Source organism: Pseudopipra pipra, chromosome Z (assembly GCF_036250125.1).
Source record: "Pseudopipra pipra isolate bDixPip1 chromosome Z, bDixPip1.hap1, whole genome shotgun sequence".
In the NCBI taxonomy this organism is placed as follows: Eukaryota; Metazoa; Chordata; class Aves; order Passeriformes; family Pipridae; genus Pseudopipra; species Pseudopipra pipra.
Genome location: NC_087581.1, coordinates 39,653,914 through 39,669,817, shown reverse-complemented (window position 1 = coordinate 39,669,817; position 15,904 = coordinate 39,653,914). Strand labels below are relative to the sequence as shown.

Below are 15,904 nucleotides of genomic sequence, written 5' to 3'. Positions count from 1 at the left end.
CTGTTTAAATAGTTTTCAATTAATTCTTGCTCAGTTTTTAGAAGTATGCAAGCTTATATCTTGATTAAAAATTACCCACCTCTGCTGATTTTAGTGGGTTTTTTACATGTATATGCAAATCAGACACATGTACTGTACAAGGAATTGGTTGTCTGAGGAAATGTAGTTCTGGAAAAATAGTAAGTATTGGATTTCCAATAAAGTATTAAAGCTTTGACTCCTATGACATTTGCTAAATTTTTATTATAGCCAGTGATATTTCTGTCTACTAGCACTGAGGAAGAGGGAATAAATTTTTTTATACAGATGAAGGAAAAAACAGAGATCCAGAAAAATATGGAACATCTTCAGCTTCTTGTTTATGAAGCTACAGTTGACACACATGTTGTGTTACATTACATTCATGCTTTACAGCTCAGAACAGCTCATAACTGAAACGCCCTTTAACGAAGGATTTACAAAAGGAAAAGGCTGAAGCAGACTATTTAGCTAATTGCTGAAGGAGAGTAAAATATTGTTTATTAGTACCCTGCCAAGTTTACATTTGCATGCTTTATTTTCTTGGACCAAGTCCCTGAGGTTTAGCAATAACATAGATTTTTATCAAAAATAACACTTCTTGGACAATAGAGGGGTGAGGGAGAGAAGAGAAAGAAAGTGGACTTTAAGATATTGGTGGAATAGACACGGAGATGGGTTTGAACGTCTGGAAAGAAGAGTGGCTTCATGCCATGGTGAAAACCCTGTGTGACCACAGTGTAATTTCTCTGTCCTACTCCTCACTGCCCGAAGGACAAGGAAAATGTCATAGGCACGAGGATTCATCAGCAGGGAGAAAGCAAAAATAAAGATATGTTTATACCAGTGTAAAGTTTTTGGCTCATGTGTTACCTTGTCTTCAGTCCCTCTACATCCTACAGCACTTAGTTCTACTTAGAGGTTTGAGGATAAGCAATTCTGAGCTGGATCTTCTCTGATACCATTTTATTTTGGTGTATTATGAGACTGGGCTAAAGCCAACTGTAAAATTTAGATCTGGGTTAAGTTTCTAAACCCTGTCAAAGATTAAAGGTGTCTGATCCAAACCTTTGTTTCAAGTCTTTCTCTTCTCTTTTATCAAAGCCATCTGGGGAGGTGGTTCCTCAGTGTTTCCTGAAACATCTTTCCAAGAAGTAATGTTTAACTTCAGATCTTTTTTATAAAACAAGCAGAAAATATACTGTAGAAAATCTGTCAGATAAGAGCAATGTCTGTGATAAGATGTTACTTCCAAAGCAATTCTAAAGCATTTCCCATGTCCTCTTGGATGTCCTCTGTTGTGAGAAGGTCTCTCCGCCATACCTGTCTGAAATGCCTCAGCAATAATGAGCATCAGAAAGGGCTCTGTGATGGCCTGTGGCTGGTCCTCCAGGATGGAAGGAAGCATTTGTCAGGTCCACAAGCAAAAAGACAACTGTCTTGAAATTCTCAGGAAATATTCACAAGGGCACATGCCAAGAACAGAACACAGCACTCTTTTATGTCGATCAAAACATTTCATTTTAATGTTTATGAGTAAAAAGAAATAATTCATAGAAATAGTTCAACAATTTCTTTTTTATTTTTGTTTTTAAATGACTACTAGGAAATCCCCAAATCCCATTAAAAAAAAAATTAAAATTAAAAGTATAATGATAAAAAAGTAGAACAAGGCTAGGGTTTAATTGATTTTTTAAAATGAGACTTTTATCTTGCAAGGGATAAACTGGAATTTTCTGACAAAAAAAGAAATGTAGTTGCAAAATTCCATCCTGCTCTGCTCCTCTTTAAGCGCTGTGAGAGCATGAGGGTGAGATTACTGTGTGACAGCAAAACTGGGGATGGGAGCAGTGTCCAGACCTGGAACAGTTCCCACTGGGAAAGGAATGGGGCTGTGGGGAGATGAGCCAGCTAGGTGAGGCAGCATCCCTATTCCCTTCCCAAACCCAACGCTGATGTGCTGCTGACAGAGTGTTTTCCCCTAGCAATCACTACAGTCCTGTAGTTTAAACTCCATGGAGTTTAACCTTTAAATTCTCCTTCTGGTGGCTGTAAAACCTGTTTCCTCTTACAGTGCCTAGTGATGCTCCCTCCTTCCCCCCACTACAGGTGTGGTGTTCCCTTACTCCCCACGGCTGGGGCGGTACAACCTGAATTTCTACGAGGCTCAGCGGGCGTGTATGGAGCAGGACTCCGTCATCGCCTCCTTTGACCAGCTCTATGACGCTTGGAGGTCGGGGCTGGACTGGTGCAACGCTGGCTGGCTTAGTGATGGATCTGTGCAGTACCCCATCACCAAGCCCCGGGAGCCCTGTGGAGGGAAGAACACAGTGCCTGGGGTCAGGAATTACGGGTTCTGGGACAAGGAAAAAAGCCGATATGACGTTTTCTGCTTCACTTCCAACTTCAACGGTAAGAGCTTTCTTCACCCCCACCTCACAAATGACTCTTTCTGTGCTTAGGCAAGAAAGTCTGCTGGCAGAGAGTGGTATTTGATTTGTCAGAGTTTATGTTGCGCTTGGAAGATATTGCTGTTGAATTTACGGGGACACATGTGCAGAGTAAAGTCCTCTTTGCCCCGTGCTCACGTAGGTCATTTTTACAACTCAAGACTTGTACTGGCAGGAGTGCCTAATATTTCCACTTTCACCTCATTAAAATTTATATGTACCCTTTCAGTGTTGATAAGTGCCCAGTTTAATTCAGTTAAAGTGATGAAGAAACCTGCAGTTCATTAATTCAACTTTCCTGTTGAGTTCAATTACAATTCAACTCATATTGCTTAAATATATCCTCAAAACAAAATTCTAACCATCACTTCATCTGTACTGCAGTGTCAGGCAGCTCCTGCTCATGTACTAGGTCTAATATGACTAATACTTCCTTATCAGAAAACCTATTTCTAGCTTTATTCCTTAATAATTTAGGTTCTTAATCTTAGCACGTTGCCAAAACCCCATTCACTTTTGCTCTGAGGTTGGACTGCTGTAAACCTTATTTTAACAACTGCAAGCTTCTTTTGCTGTTAGTAGATGTTACTTTATGTATGAAATGAAATTAAATGGTTTGCTCTCAGCTTGCTAGCATTTCAGGTTTTATCTAGTGGCTGGAAAGGATTTAGAGAGCATTGCTGTAACTGAGAGCAAGGCTGCAAGCACACATGCATAAGGAGTCTACAATCCTCTACAGCATCCTACTTGTGGATAATTCCTACACAAATTTGCGTATGTTTGGCTTGCAGCCCACCCAGACCATGGGACATGGCTTTTTTTTTTTTTGTTTATGCACAGATTTCTTATCCACAGTGAAGCAGTTTTGTCCTAGAGCATAGCAAAAAATAAACATAAGCCTTACTTTCAGAAGATATCTCTAGTGCTAAGTCTGCTCCACTCTCTCTCTCTCAAAAAAAAAAAGAAAATCCTGAAGCCAACAATATTAAATTAGGCTGGAAGTGATCTGAAACAAAAGTTTAGCTGATTTTTATCATGCTGCATCATTCCATGAGATATTCGCTCTGTTTTTTCTTCCTTCATTTATCCAAGGTGAAATCCTGCATGAACTCATCTTTTATATGCAGATTTAACCCTGTGGTATATAAATAACTAAGGAATAAATAATCAGGGAAAAATAATTAAAATAAGCTGTCTGCACTGTTTATAATGCTTGTGACTACTGCTCACCACCCTTTTACACACTAGAAGCTGGACAGTGCCTCTTAAGGAAAGAGAAGTATAATTTCTGGGGGGAAAAAAAAAAGAAAAAGAAGTACTGACATAAATATTGTCTGTGCAATGACACAACAAGAAGAGAGAAAGAGGGAGAAAGAGGAATGAGGTGAGGATAAGGTATAAGATAGGAGGATAATCAAAGACAAGACACTGAAATGAATTTCAACCTTGGTAAGTTTGTTAGACTGATGTGCAAGACAGAACACTACACAGCAATAGGGTGAGATAGCTCTCTCCCTCTCTCTCTCTCCCCCTCTTTCTCTCCCTCTATCTCTTAATATGTATATGTATATATATGTGTGTGTGTGTGTGTGTGTGCATGTTCCCCACAACTCAATGCCATATCACTCTCAAGAAATCAGCAGAAAATCTGGACTTCTGCTTCTCTCAGCATCCATTTCCTTCACTCACCATATCACATTGTCCTCACACATCCCTGCTATGCTCTTCACTATTCATGTCCCAAGCTCACCTCAGAACCTAAAGTTAACCCAGCCACGCTCTGAAAAACCTCAGCTCCCTATTTTCAGCTCAGCACTTCAAATAGCTTAAACATGTGTTTAATGGCATGTGTTGCCTTTCTCAGTGTAAAGAGAAAAGCTGTATAATAACCCATTTTGCCACTGGGTTGGAATTGCCAGTTTTCAAAAATAGTGGCTACAGGCAAAAAAAGCTATTTCTGCAATACCCAATATCGATTCTCACAGCTCAGGAACAGCCAAGGAAAATGAGAATTAATCAGAAGACCCTGCATTCTCAGCAGTGGCAGTGACTGCTGGACTCTCCTGAATGTATGAAACAGAGGAGCCTTCAGCTTTATGTAAGGGAGCTGGGAAAATCCCAAGGTCCCTAGGATCAGGGAAGTGAAAGATGAGCTCAAAAAAAGTGTTAATTGTGAGAGCTTCTATAAAAAAAAAAAAAAAAAAAAAAAAAAAAATGTAGTCAAGTGAGGTTTAGATTTCTGTTAATTGGGTTCTTTTTAGGGGAAAGAAATCCCCCAAAAACCTTATGATCTCAGGGATCATTAAAATAAAATAAATAAAAAAGAAGGGTTCCATTCTAAATAATTCAGCAGTAAAACTAAAAAAATCTTTGTCTGAAATGCATGCAAAGCTTGTTTTTTACCTGAAGAAGAAAGGTAAAAAAGAAAATCTATATTTAGCCATTAAGATAATTAAATGAAACTGTAGTCATCAATGCAATGAATTCAAATTCAGGCTCAGCATTTTCACTCTGGAGCTGTTGGATCCCCTCTGTGATGAGCTGGATACACAAAACCAGGCTGATTAAAAAGTTTCACCATTAATGAAAAATTCTACTTACATTTCTGTTACCTGCACGGGGAAATTGTTTGAGCAAAACTTGTTTACAATATAATATAAAATAATATTTTTATTTTATGATATTACCCTCTACAGTGTCTTTTCTTAAACTAAGGCAAATGCAATACTTGTACATTCTTTTTCTGCCTGTATAATTGGTTTATACTCAAATTTTTCTGTTGTTTCATAGAAGACTCGTTCGTGTTCTCTGCCCAAAACCAGGAAAATGTTTCACGCCCTTTATATCTAGTAGTACCAGCAATTTACCAGTTTATAAGAATATTTAGAGACGTGTTTCACCAAACAATGCAAAGAATAACATTTAACCTAATGTTATTTATGAAATCCATCAAAATATTGTGAAATAACATGATTTTTTTTCTGCCTGCATTGGATGGCAATGTTTCCCCATCTGTTTTTACATGCCTTTTGTTAATAAAGGCTGTTGAAAATGAATATACACAGCTGGGAAGTATCTAACTTAACTGTGAAAATTCCAAAATTGGAACTCTCAAATTCCAAATTGGAATTTCTTGGTGTCTGAGGACTCAGCTCTGCTCCCTTACAGACAGTTTCTCCTTCTCTTGTCCTTCACAGTGAGAGCCACTTTAGTTCATGTTGCCTTTAGAAAAGCTGAAGGTTCCTGACAACCTGCCATGGTCCAAAGTTTTGCCAAGGCTGCAGACTACCCTAATTTATTTTCTTGCCTTATCCCAAAGAATGGGGGTGCTCCCCTTCCATACAGTTTGGGGGAATAAATGCAGATGAATCCTTTTGTTACAGTCTTCTCCAGAGAGCCTAAAAGGCATAGGAAAAGCAATATATAATGGAAGAGCTGAGTGCTTATTCTTTGTTTAGTTTCAAAGCGCGTCTGAAGGAGAACAGCTGTTTTTTTTGAAGGAAAAACCATGAGACTGTTTTGCCCTGAAAAGTGCTAAATGAGCTAAATGAAAACATATTTATCAACTCCTTTCTAATTAAGCACTTTCAAAGAAAAAAAACATAAGGTACAAGTAGAGATTGCATCACACTTTCTGCTCATTAACATGCATTTTGTTATATACTTTGCACACAGAAACATGGTTCATAATTGATCGTCCATCAGCTCTAGGAGATCCAAGTAAAAATCTCATGTTGACAGGGAATACAAGGAATAAATTTTAGGGATTATGTTAAAAGCACCTGTTTATTACAGTAATTCATGCTAAACACCTCTGCCATTTAAATGGGAGAAAGGTGTGGGAAGTCCTACCTGCATAATTCTCATTTTACCATTGCAGAGTGTTTTATCACTGGGAACATGTAGCCTTTGTTCCAAAAAAGAGAAACAAACCCAAAATAAAATTACATACCCTTTGTTAGAAGTGGATGCTCCTGAGTTGGTATTGGAGCACTTAATAAAATAATATTCCCACATATTTAATTCAAAACCAGCTGTCTGAGATGAACACTGGATATCAAAATACTCATCAGATCTTAACCTTGATTCTTATTTTCATAAGAAAAACTGACTAATAAATCTCTCAATTTAGAGCTGAGCTTGGAGAAATTTCCAAGGATGGATCATCCCTCAAAATCCCACAGTAACAAGGGTGTGGGGTATTTAGGTCAATTGCTGGTGTTTTCCTCTTTAAGCTGTTCTGCTACATGCAAAAAGCTTAAAATAGCTATTCTAGGAGGTTTGAGGGATACCTCTGCCCCATGAGTTGGTTGTGAGAAGAAAAAACAAGCAATCCCATCCTCTGTTGGAGTGACCCAACTATGAGGTATTAATGAGAGAGAGAGGCAGCTAATTCCTCCCTCTCCTTCCACAGCAATTAATAGATACTAAGATTGAACAGTTAGGAGCTCTTGTCACTGGTTGTCAGGAGGCAAACTGCAAATCTGTATGGAGTTTACTAAAGGAGTAATCTGGATACACACTGTACTCTTGTAGGGTTTGCTATTAAATTTCTCTTATTTAAGAAAGGGGCAGCGTATTAGAGTTTTTATTATTGGTGTCATATATCAAAAGCCAGACCTCGCTGCAAATCCCTAGGAAATTACATTCCATGGACATATGGTTTGAAGAGGAACTAAGTAAGCTAGGTGAAGTTTACATACTATCAGTCTAGATCCCTCTTCCCCGAAGTCTGAAATTCTGTTTGTTTTGGGGAAACCTCTTAATAGCATATCAGTAGCAGTTTTCCACTTAATATTGTTTTTACCTCATAAATGCTCTCAACTTGCCGAGATGGAGTTGAGAAAGTGTTTTACAAAGGGATAGATTATCTGTTCTCAATGTAGAAATACTGTAGATATTGTCTCTGACAGCAATGAATTTTTTTTAAAATTTCTCCTCTGCCACAGCTGCAATGTAAATACCTTTTGTTAAAATGTTCTTGTCTTGGTATACAATTTCCAACCCTTAGACAAAGTTAATTCCATTGTCTTTGTATTGTCATCTGACCAGAATTTTTTTCACTTAGGAAAAAAAAAACAACCTGTGTGTTTTTTACAGGAATCTGAAGCTTACACAACTCTTAGCTTGCTCACCACTTTTTTTGTCACTAAGAAGTAATCTCAAACTGAGCAGAGTTTTGTGCATTTGCCTGGGTTTTACCATTCAGAAAAAGGATCTTGTTCTGGAGTACATTCTTAATTAAGAAGTAGAGAGTGTGCTCTGGAATTAGAAGATCCCCACATGAATAAAATCCTTCTTTTTTTCATCTAACTTGCCTCTTCAGAAACAGATTGAAAAGTAGTGAATTTATGTGGAAATTATTATGCCTTCAAAAAACCCCACTATTCCTCTGCAATCCACTTTGCGTCAAATCAGTGATGATAAATAACCCCAAGTATAATCAATGAAATGCTTACAGTGAATGTTTATTGCCTTGATAAATGAAATCAATATTATTGCTGCTTATGGATTAGTAGGGGAGACTTCCTTCTTGAGCTTTATTTGCTGATATATATTTTCATTACCTTGAGACAGAGGCACATTTTCCTTATCAGCACTATCAGTTCAGTGCTGTGTTAGAGTGAGCATGTACCCTTTGGTGCTTAAAGAGAAACAGAACTGCAGAACTGCTCATGAAATCTTTCAACAGCCATGATTTTGCTCTAGCACAGGCTCAAACTCTCCTTCTGAGAAGCTGTTCAATACCCTGGCCCTTTTAGAGAAAAAAAAATTGTGCTTGTTTTTCGTCAGAAACAAGGTCACCACCCTGTCAGAGAGCAAATGACATGTGTTGCCTCCAGCCACCCACCCTCAAAAGCTAACAAAGGCTGAATCTTGCTGCCAAGAGGAAAACTCACAAGTTTTTTTGCTATTTTAAACTATTGCTGGGATCATAACATAGACCTGCACTGCTTTGGGTATTTCTGATTTGCCTCTCTGACAGTAAAATACAACTGTAGGAGATCAGCTCTCCCTGAAAGCTACAGGGTTCCTCAGATGCTTCACTGCACTGTCATTGTCATCATGTTAGTAAAAGCATCTGGTACTATAAAGTTATATGAAGAGCAGGGTCCCTCTGCCAAATCTCGCCATCCTTCTTCCCTGATATTTTTCTTCCTGTTTTTCTACCTCTGAGGATGAAAATTAGAGAATCAGAGAATGGTTTGGGTCAGAAGGGACCTTAAAGCTCATCCTCCGCCATGGGCAGGGCCAATTCCTACTAGACCAGGTCACTCAGAGCCCCATCCAACCTGGCCTTGAACACTTCCAGGGATGGACAGTTCAGTTACCACTGGGCACAAGTACAGGTGGGGATGCCATACTTTGATATCAGCAGAAATACACATAGTCTACATTTTTTTTTCAAATGGTCTGTTTTCTGTACCAAGGTTGGTTTTTTTGCTTTTTCTTTTTTGTACTCCTGGTACTTATCAACTCACCATAAAAAATAATCATGGCATTTTTAACAGTGCAGAATCCAAACAGCACAGTCCAAAATCAAGCACTGTTTGACATGATTCTTCAGTGGAATATCTTCAATTCTCCTCAAAATTCACCATTGCATTATCAACATCACTGTACTCACAGAATTGTTGCCTAAAATCAGCTCTTAAAGAGACCTCTAAGACCCAGTTTGTGAGTTTTAGAAGTCAGGCTTTCTTTATTTCGGTGTACTGGGTGCACTGGCAATCATTTTGCCAAATTCATGATATGTCAGCATTACATGATTATTCATTTTTGTTCCCCACATTCCTGTTACATATTCATGACATTTCCCAACACTTATTAGCATATATACACGTATAGGGTCTCTGAGGGGCTTCATTGAGGGTTTCTGGTGGCCGTTTCTGTCTGGAGCCCCCAGAATTCTAAGTTTGGGGGCCAACATTAAGTTCTTAGACCAATTCTTAAGTTCTAAGAGTAAATTAACTCTTAAGTTCTAAAACAGATTTATCTTCTTTAAGATAATACCCTTGGTTATAGAGCAACTTGGTGTTGCTTGGCTGCTTTAGTTCCCTTCTTCATTGTTTCTTTACTTTACTTGACTGGTTTCTTTAAATCACTTGTCTCAGCTATACATAATTTTCCATGGTACAATCTGTTGCAAAAAATATTAGTTCTTGTTACATCTCCAAACCCAGATATCAGAATCATTGAGTCATTGACTCATTAACTCATTCAGACTCATTGAGATCACCAAACCCAACCTTCCCACCGCCAACAGCTCCAATAATGCCTTAAGATATTAAGATTTGTAGCATATAGGTTTTTAATATAGTTGTATTATAGTTTCTGACACTTTAAAATAGTGGTTAACAGCTTCTAAACCCCTTTTCTCAAGCTTTGTGCCAAATTCTCAGAATTCTTCAAGTTTTTGTTTAACATTCTTTTCAAGGAAAAAGATTTTAATGATTACAACTTGTCTGGTGTGCTGGTTTAAAAAGTTAACCAGCAGGGGAAATGAACTCAACTCAAAAGAGAGATTATAAGTCAGAATAACACTTTATTAAAATAATACAATAAGTACAATTATACAGACAAACAATTGGTCTTAACCCACAAAAACCCAAATGTATAACCCAGCACCCTGGGGCATGAACAAAGTGGTGTTTCTTGGGCCCCCCCCTGAGTCCAAAATAAAGGGAGAGGGGGGAAAAACCTGCTGGTGGGAGAGCTGTTGCAGTCTGGTCAAAAGTGGTGATTGCAGTCCAATTGAGGGTGGTGGTCTCAGTCTGTTTGAGAGTGGTGAGCTGCAGTCAGGTTGAGAGCAGTGAGCTGCAGTCTTCCTCTGGATCCCACGAGTGGTAGAAAGGTTCTGAAACTCCAGGTTTATATATTCTCCAGTTCAGGCAGGAATGGTCAATCCTTCCCTCAGAGCAGGGAATTCCATAAAAGGGTATGAGGATGCTCAGAGCGGGGAATTCCATAAAAGAGTATGAGGACAGGAACACCCCCCCACCTCGCAGCCCCCCCCCCCCCCCCGACAACAGTTTCTGGGAAATGGCATGGAGGGCCATAGAATACACAGTTTTGGGCTACACCCATCCAGCGATGAATCAGTCCCAGCTGTCCTAACTAGAACATCTGGGAACGGACATGTACCTAGAAGGACATAATGAGATATCATTGTAGTTAAAGCAACCTAGAAGGCCTGGAAAGCTTGGAGGAGATCCAAAGAAGACTGAAGAGGATGATGGTGGAGAAGGAAGGGGTCTTGAGACCTCCAGCTTGATTCCAGGGAGGGGCAGACCTGAGGGAGGTTCTAGGGGCAGACAATTCTCGGACTAGATGTATCCATTAGATATGATAATTAATTAGTGTTATAAAATTGTAGAAGCCCTATGCTGTATCATGGCATTATCTCTTTCCCTTCTTCCCCCCTGCCAGGCCGTTTTTACTACCTGATCCACCCGATCAAGCTGACGTACGATGAGGCGGTGCAGGCGTGCCTGAAGGACGGGGCCCAGATCGCAAAGGTGGGGCAGATCTTCGCTGCCTGGAAGCTGCTGGGGTACGACCGGTGCGACGCGGGTTGGCTGGCAGACGGCAGTGTGCGCTACCCCATCTCCCGGCCCCGCAAGCGCTGCAGCCCCAGCGAGGCTGCCGTGCGCTTCGTCGGCTTCCCTGACAAGAAGCACAAGCTGTACGGGGTCTACTGCTTCAGGGCCTACAACTGAGAGATATAAAAACCCCTAGAGCATGTAAAAGTCTTTAAAAAGTCATCAGGAATGTGTTTGAAAGATTTTTCTTTTTCAGTATGAACTCATGCAAGTTTGCCAAAACTGTGATAAACTTCTTTTACTTATTGTAAAGAGTTGTTTTCATAAACCCAACCCAATAATCCGTTTGGTTATTTAGTTTGGTTTTTTGGGGGTTTTTTGGGGGGTTTTTTTTGGTTTATTTGTTTGTTTGTTGATTTTTTTAATTTTAGTGGTTTTGTAAAATTATCATTCCATAGATATTTTAAATTAATATAATTTAACAGAAGCTCTAGGTAAGGAACTTTTAAATTCAAATTCTTTACAACTACGTCATCCCAACAAAATTTCTTTTTTTTTTTTTTTTTTGTGAATGGGGCATGCAATAGAGCTTGAACAATTGCTAGGGCACAATTATGGAGTGTAAGGCTACTCAAAGCAGAAGCTTTTAAAAGCACAGACCTTACATATTTGTACCAGTTTGAGAAACACTGCAAATTGATTATATCAGGAATTTTAATGTAAGATAATCTTTCTGTTAAAGGGGATCAGTGAGGTTTCGCAAAGAAACCTCACAAAAATATACGTTAGCAAATAACTGTTTTCACTGGTTCACATGGGAACAACAGAGAGTATAACAAAAGCAGCTAAAACAGTCCTCCAAAATAGGACTAGTTTTACAATTTAAAATCTTGCCTTTCTGAAAAATAAGCTCGTGGTCCCATATATAGGAAGAAGCACAATTAGTTCTCCTGAACGTATCAATTGTGGTTTTGTTGTGTATAAATAAATGAGTGAATAATAACTAATGAGAAAACCCTGTTTTCTTCTTAACTTCAATTAAAGATGCCTGAGAAGTGTTGTATTACCTTTGAGTAGCTTTACCGAGCTATTTTTAAACTCTTAAAGGCCGTTTGCTAAGTAGCATAATAGCATTTACTCAGGGCAGTTGTATAAATGAACTGCTGGACAGAGAAATTGTAAACTTTAGCAGCTTGGTTTTACATTAGCCTTTGAAATGTTATTGTCTTAATGGAAGCACATTACAATATTTAATATTTCTTAGTTATTTACATGTCATGAGAAATAAAAATTAGAAAACAAATATTTAAGTCTGAAACCAAGACTATTAAATAAAACCTGAAACAGACATCAAGTTTTAGAAGAGAAACACTTCATTTTCTCACATCTTATTTCTATCTAAAGAGTACATTTGTTTTTTAAACTACCAGTGAAAAATAAAAATAGTATTACTAGTCCTGAATTATTTAGTTAGTCCTCCTTAGAGTTAATGAAAAATAAAACTATTGAAATGCTTCTTTTCACTAAATTTGCAGTAGTGGAAGATGTTTACCTATATCTGCCAGTGTCAGAGATAAACACTCACTCTGCATGGTGCCTAGGATTTTCAGAGCTGCCTAAAGTAGTAGGTCCTCCCTAAATACCAGTTTGAGGGAATTTGGATTTCTAATGCAAACCCATTTTTCAATGCAGCAATTCTTGGTGCTCAACTTCAGATACCTTAATGCAACCAGTTTTTCAGAGAGCAGGTGCTCAAGGCTTTCTGAAAATTTACTCCACTTACAATGTCTCAAGCTGGATATAAAAAAAAAAAAAAAACCAAAAAAAAACAACAAAGAGGCCACTGACTGAAAGTATCTTGGTCTTGGGTAAATCTCTTAAGCAGTTTTTGATGTTCTCTATCCAGTATTGGTTCTACCACTTAAAAATGGAGAACTCTTTTTCCTACTCTATGCTTGCTGACTGTAAAGATTTCAGAGGACCAACGTTTGTATTCACGCAAAGTTTTATAGCTGCCCATTGTTTCCATAATTAAATGAGAATATAATGGTATTTATCCAAGTAGGACACAATCTGTATGCTGTCATGAATGGTTTGGTGTAGTTATTTTCCCATGGATGTGAGCAAATAAATCTCTTTCCCAGAGTAGTTGTGGTCCTGTTTTAACACACTGTGAACAAACCAGGAGCAACATATGGAAAGGAGCCACAGAGCAAGAGACACTTCATTGGAGTTCATTCCCATCGAGCTCAGAGGCAAATTTCCATCCTTCTGAGGACATTTGCATCCTCTGTGGATATTTCCTCACATTGCACAGATGGAGCAACCTCAGTGCCAAACCCCCAATTTTTGTAATCCACTAGGAATTGGATTGCCTTGAAACACTGTCCTTTAGCTATAAATAGACTTACGATAGGTTAAGCCCCCCAAACCATGTAATCTTTTTTTTGAACAGCCATTTTTTAAATTGGTGTCCACTTCACACATTTTCTCAGGCCATTCAGAACCTTTTCTGAACCCTTTAGAGAAACAAATGGAAGAGGAAAGAGAAATGTCAAATATCCAACCAGGATATTGAATGGGATTTGCAGGAGTGGACTATGGCCATGAGGAATACATGTTATTCCCACATCCAACCTTCAGAGAATTGGAAAAAAGACACAGATTATTTCATAGTTCTTTTCTGAAGCTTGGACAGGGAGGTTGTGGGATGGGAAAAGCTGTAAGGAATGTCCCAGTAGTTACCCCAGCTAGATCCAGAGTTGCTGTAAAGAGGGGAGCCTTCTACAGTTGGCTCTATCCTCCCCAAAGTCCTGCTGGGTCTGGAGGAGGCTGCATGGTTTACTTATTGCACAGAGGTGAAGAGACCCTCATGAAATTTATTTTTTTTCTTATTTTTTTACCTCTCCAGGGAAAACTCTTGCAGGGTTTTTCACCCAGACACATCTTCTTTTTTTTTTTTTTTTTTTTTTTTTTTTTTAGCAGGACTGGGGATTATATTTTGCCTGCATTAAAAAAAGAAAAAAAAAAAAACAACACTAAAATTAAATATACACACCCAACCCCCTTAGTGGGGCTGGCTGAAGTGCCCTCACTGCTAGACCAAAGGCACTGCAGAAAAGGCAATTTCAGCCTTTCAACAAACTCTGTAACACTCTGGAGATGGCTGGTCAGGTCTTAAAATCACAGCAATCTCAGGCTTGCTCTAGCTTAATGCTTTCTGTGTCCACACCTTCCCGGGGCTGCCGCTGTGACGGCCCGACGCATAGCATCCCCCTCAAAACTTACCCTTGCTTTGTGCACCCCCCAAAAAAACTCCAGGCTGGTGGCTGAGCAGGCTCTGCACCACCCAGGTGATCCCTCCCCAGCTTGGCAGCACAAGGGTTTAGGTCTGCAGAGAGGCGCTGAGCTGGTGTGTGTGTGTGATCACAGAAATGGCCAATTTTATTTTATTTAAAGCCTGTAAAGTCCGCGTCAGATGATGTTGCTTGTAGGAATCATGTGTCTGTGTACAGAGTCACAGCTTGTGAACTCACATCATGTTGCTTAGGAGGAGCTCAGTAGTTCTAATCTGGGACCAGACCAGGCTAGGTTTAGGTCTGTGTGTTGATATACAGCATTACATATTGTTATAACACATACGGCTAATTGAATAATTTGATGAAAATATGTTTGTACGAGGAAAAAAATAAGCATGAAAAAATAATTAGTAATGTAAGCAGGCATATAAAAATAAAAATGTATATGATTACCTGAGAAGCGGGCACACATAGACAAAAAAAAGACACGAGTTATATTTATTTTTTACAGCTACTGACTCCATTTCCTTTTGTAATGTCAAATGTCAGGATGTTTTTCTTATTTTGGACTAAGCTAGCTAGGTGCTTGAATAAGAACTTCAAAAAGCAGCTTAAGAACTGGATAAAGTCTGTGCTATTTTATGTTAATGAGAGAATATCGTTAGTATCATGTTCTCTGTCATTATCTTCTATTTCTCAATGTATCAAAATTTTAATGCCCATGAATTAACAACAATTAAATCATGTTCTTCTTTTCAGTGTGATGATTGCTCCTTATTGACTGACCATTCTTCTACTTCTGTCCCAGAAAATACTAAAAGCAAAGGAATAGGTCAAAGTATGAAAATATTTACCTTGCCATAGTAAACAATATAATTACAAGACTAAGAGGGATGGGGGGGGTGGGGGAAGACTACACTATGAATATGATTTACAAAGAAAATAAAGAAATATGTCTTCCAAATCCTTTGCTTTAGGCTTCTTTGAAGCATTTTTAAGATAGAAATGCAAGTACCAATTTCTTCTTTGTGTTCTCTGCCATCTTCTAAAATAAAATAAAACATAAGTAAGGAAGGCATGTTTTTAAATTATTATTTTTACTGTTATGGCTGATGTTACACTGTATATGCATCACTGGAAATTGGATGTAGAACAGTGTTTCATGTATGGGAAAATTTATTATAACCTTCAAGACTTGGAATTTGAAACTCAACAAAAATCACTCTTTGTAATGTGAAACATTACAAACAAGAAAGATTTCCAGTGTCAAGCAAAGAATTAATTATTCAAAGCACTGGGCCAACTTTTGGGCTTCTTTAATCACACTATTTCTGCATTCTTTTATTGATCTGTGCCGGACAGTTAACCCAGAAAGTTATCTGCACTGCATCACTTCACTGGGAAATACTAATATTGCAGAAGGCTTCCATGTATTGGCCATGCTTAAAAACAGGGGGAAAAGAGCTTTGGAAAATTTGTCACTCAGAATAAGGGAAATTCATGTTATCATTAATGCATGGTTGAGAAGATCAACCTTCATTTTCCAGCAATTTAGTTAAAACAATTCCAAAACTATTATGATTTTCACTTCACA

At 38.5% G+C, this 15,904-nt stretch overlaps 1 protein-coding gene across 1 annotated transcript in view; it reads left to right on the top strand.

The window, feature by feature from the left end:
• Positions 1-11,377, top strand: part of HAPLN1 (hyaluronan and proteoglycan link protein 1) — a 55,048-nt gene extending 43,671 nt beyond the window's left edge. The window contains exons 4-5 of the mRNA XM_064641260.1: positions 2,128-2,430; positions 10,899-11,377. Coding sequence (XP_064497330.1) covers positions 2,128-2,430; positions 10,899-11,188 — 593 coding nt within the window. The 3' untranslated portion in view covers positions 11,189-11,377. The remainder of the gene's footprint in view (positions 1-2,127; positions 2,431-10,898) is intronic.
• Positions 11,378-15,904: the final 4,527 nt, after the last annotated feature.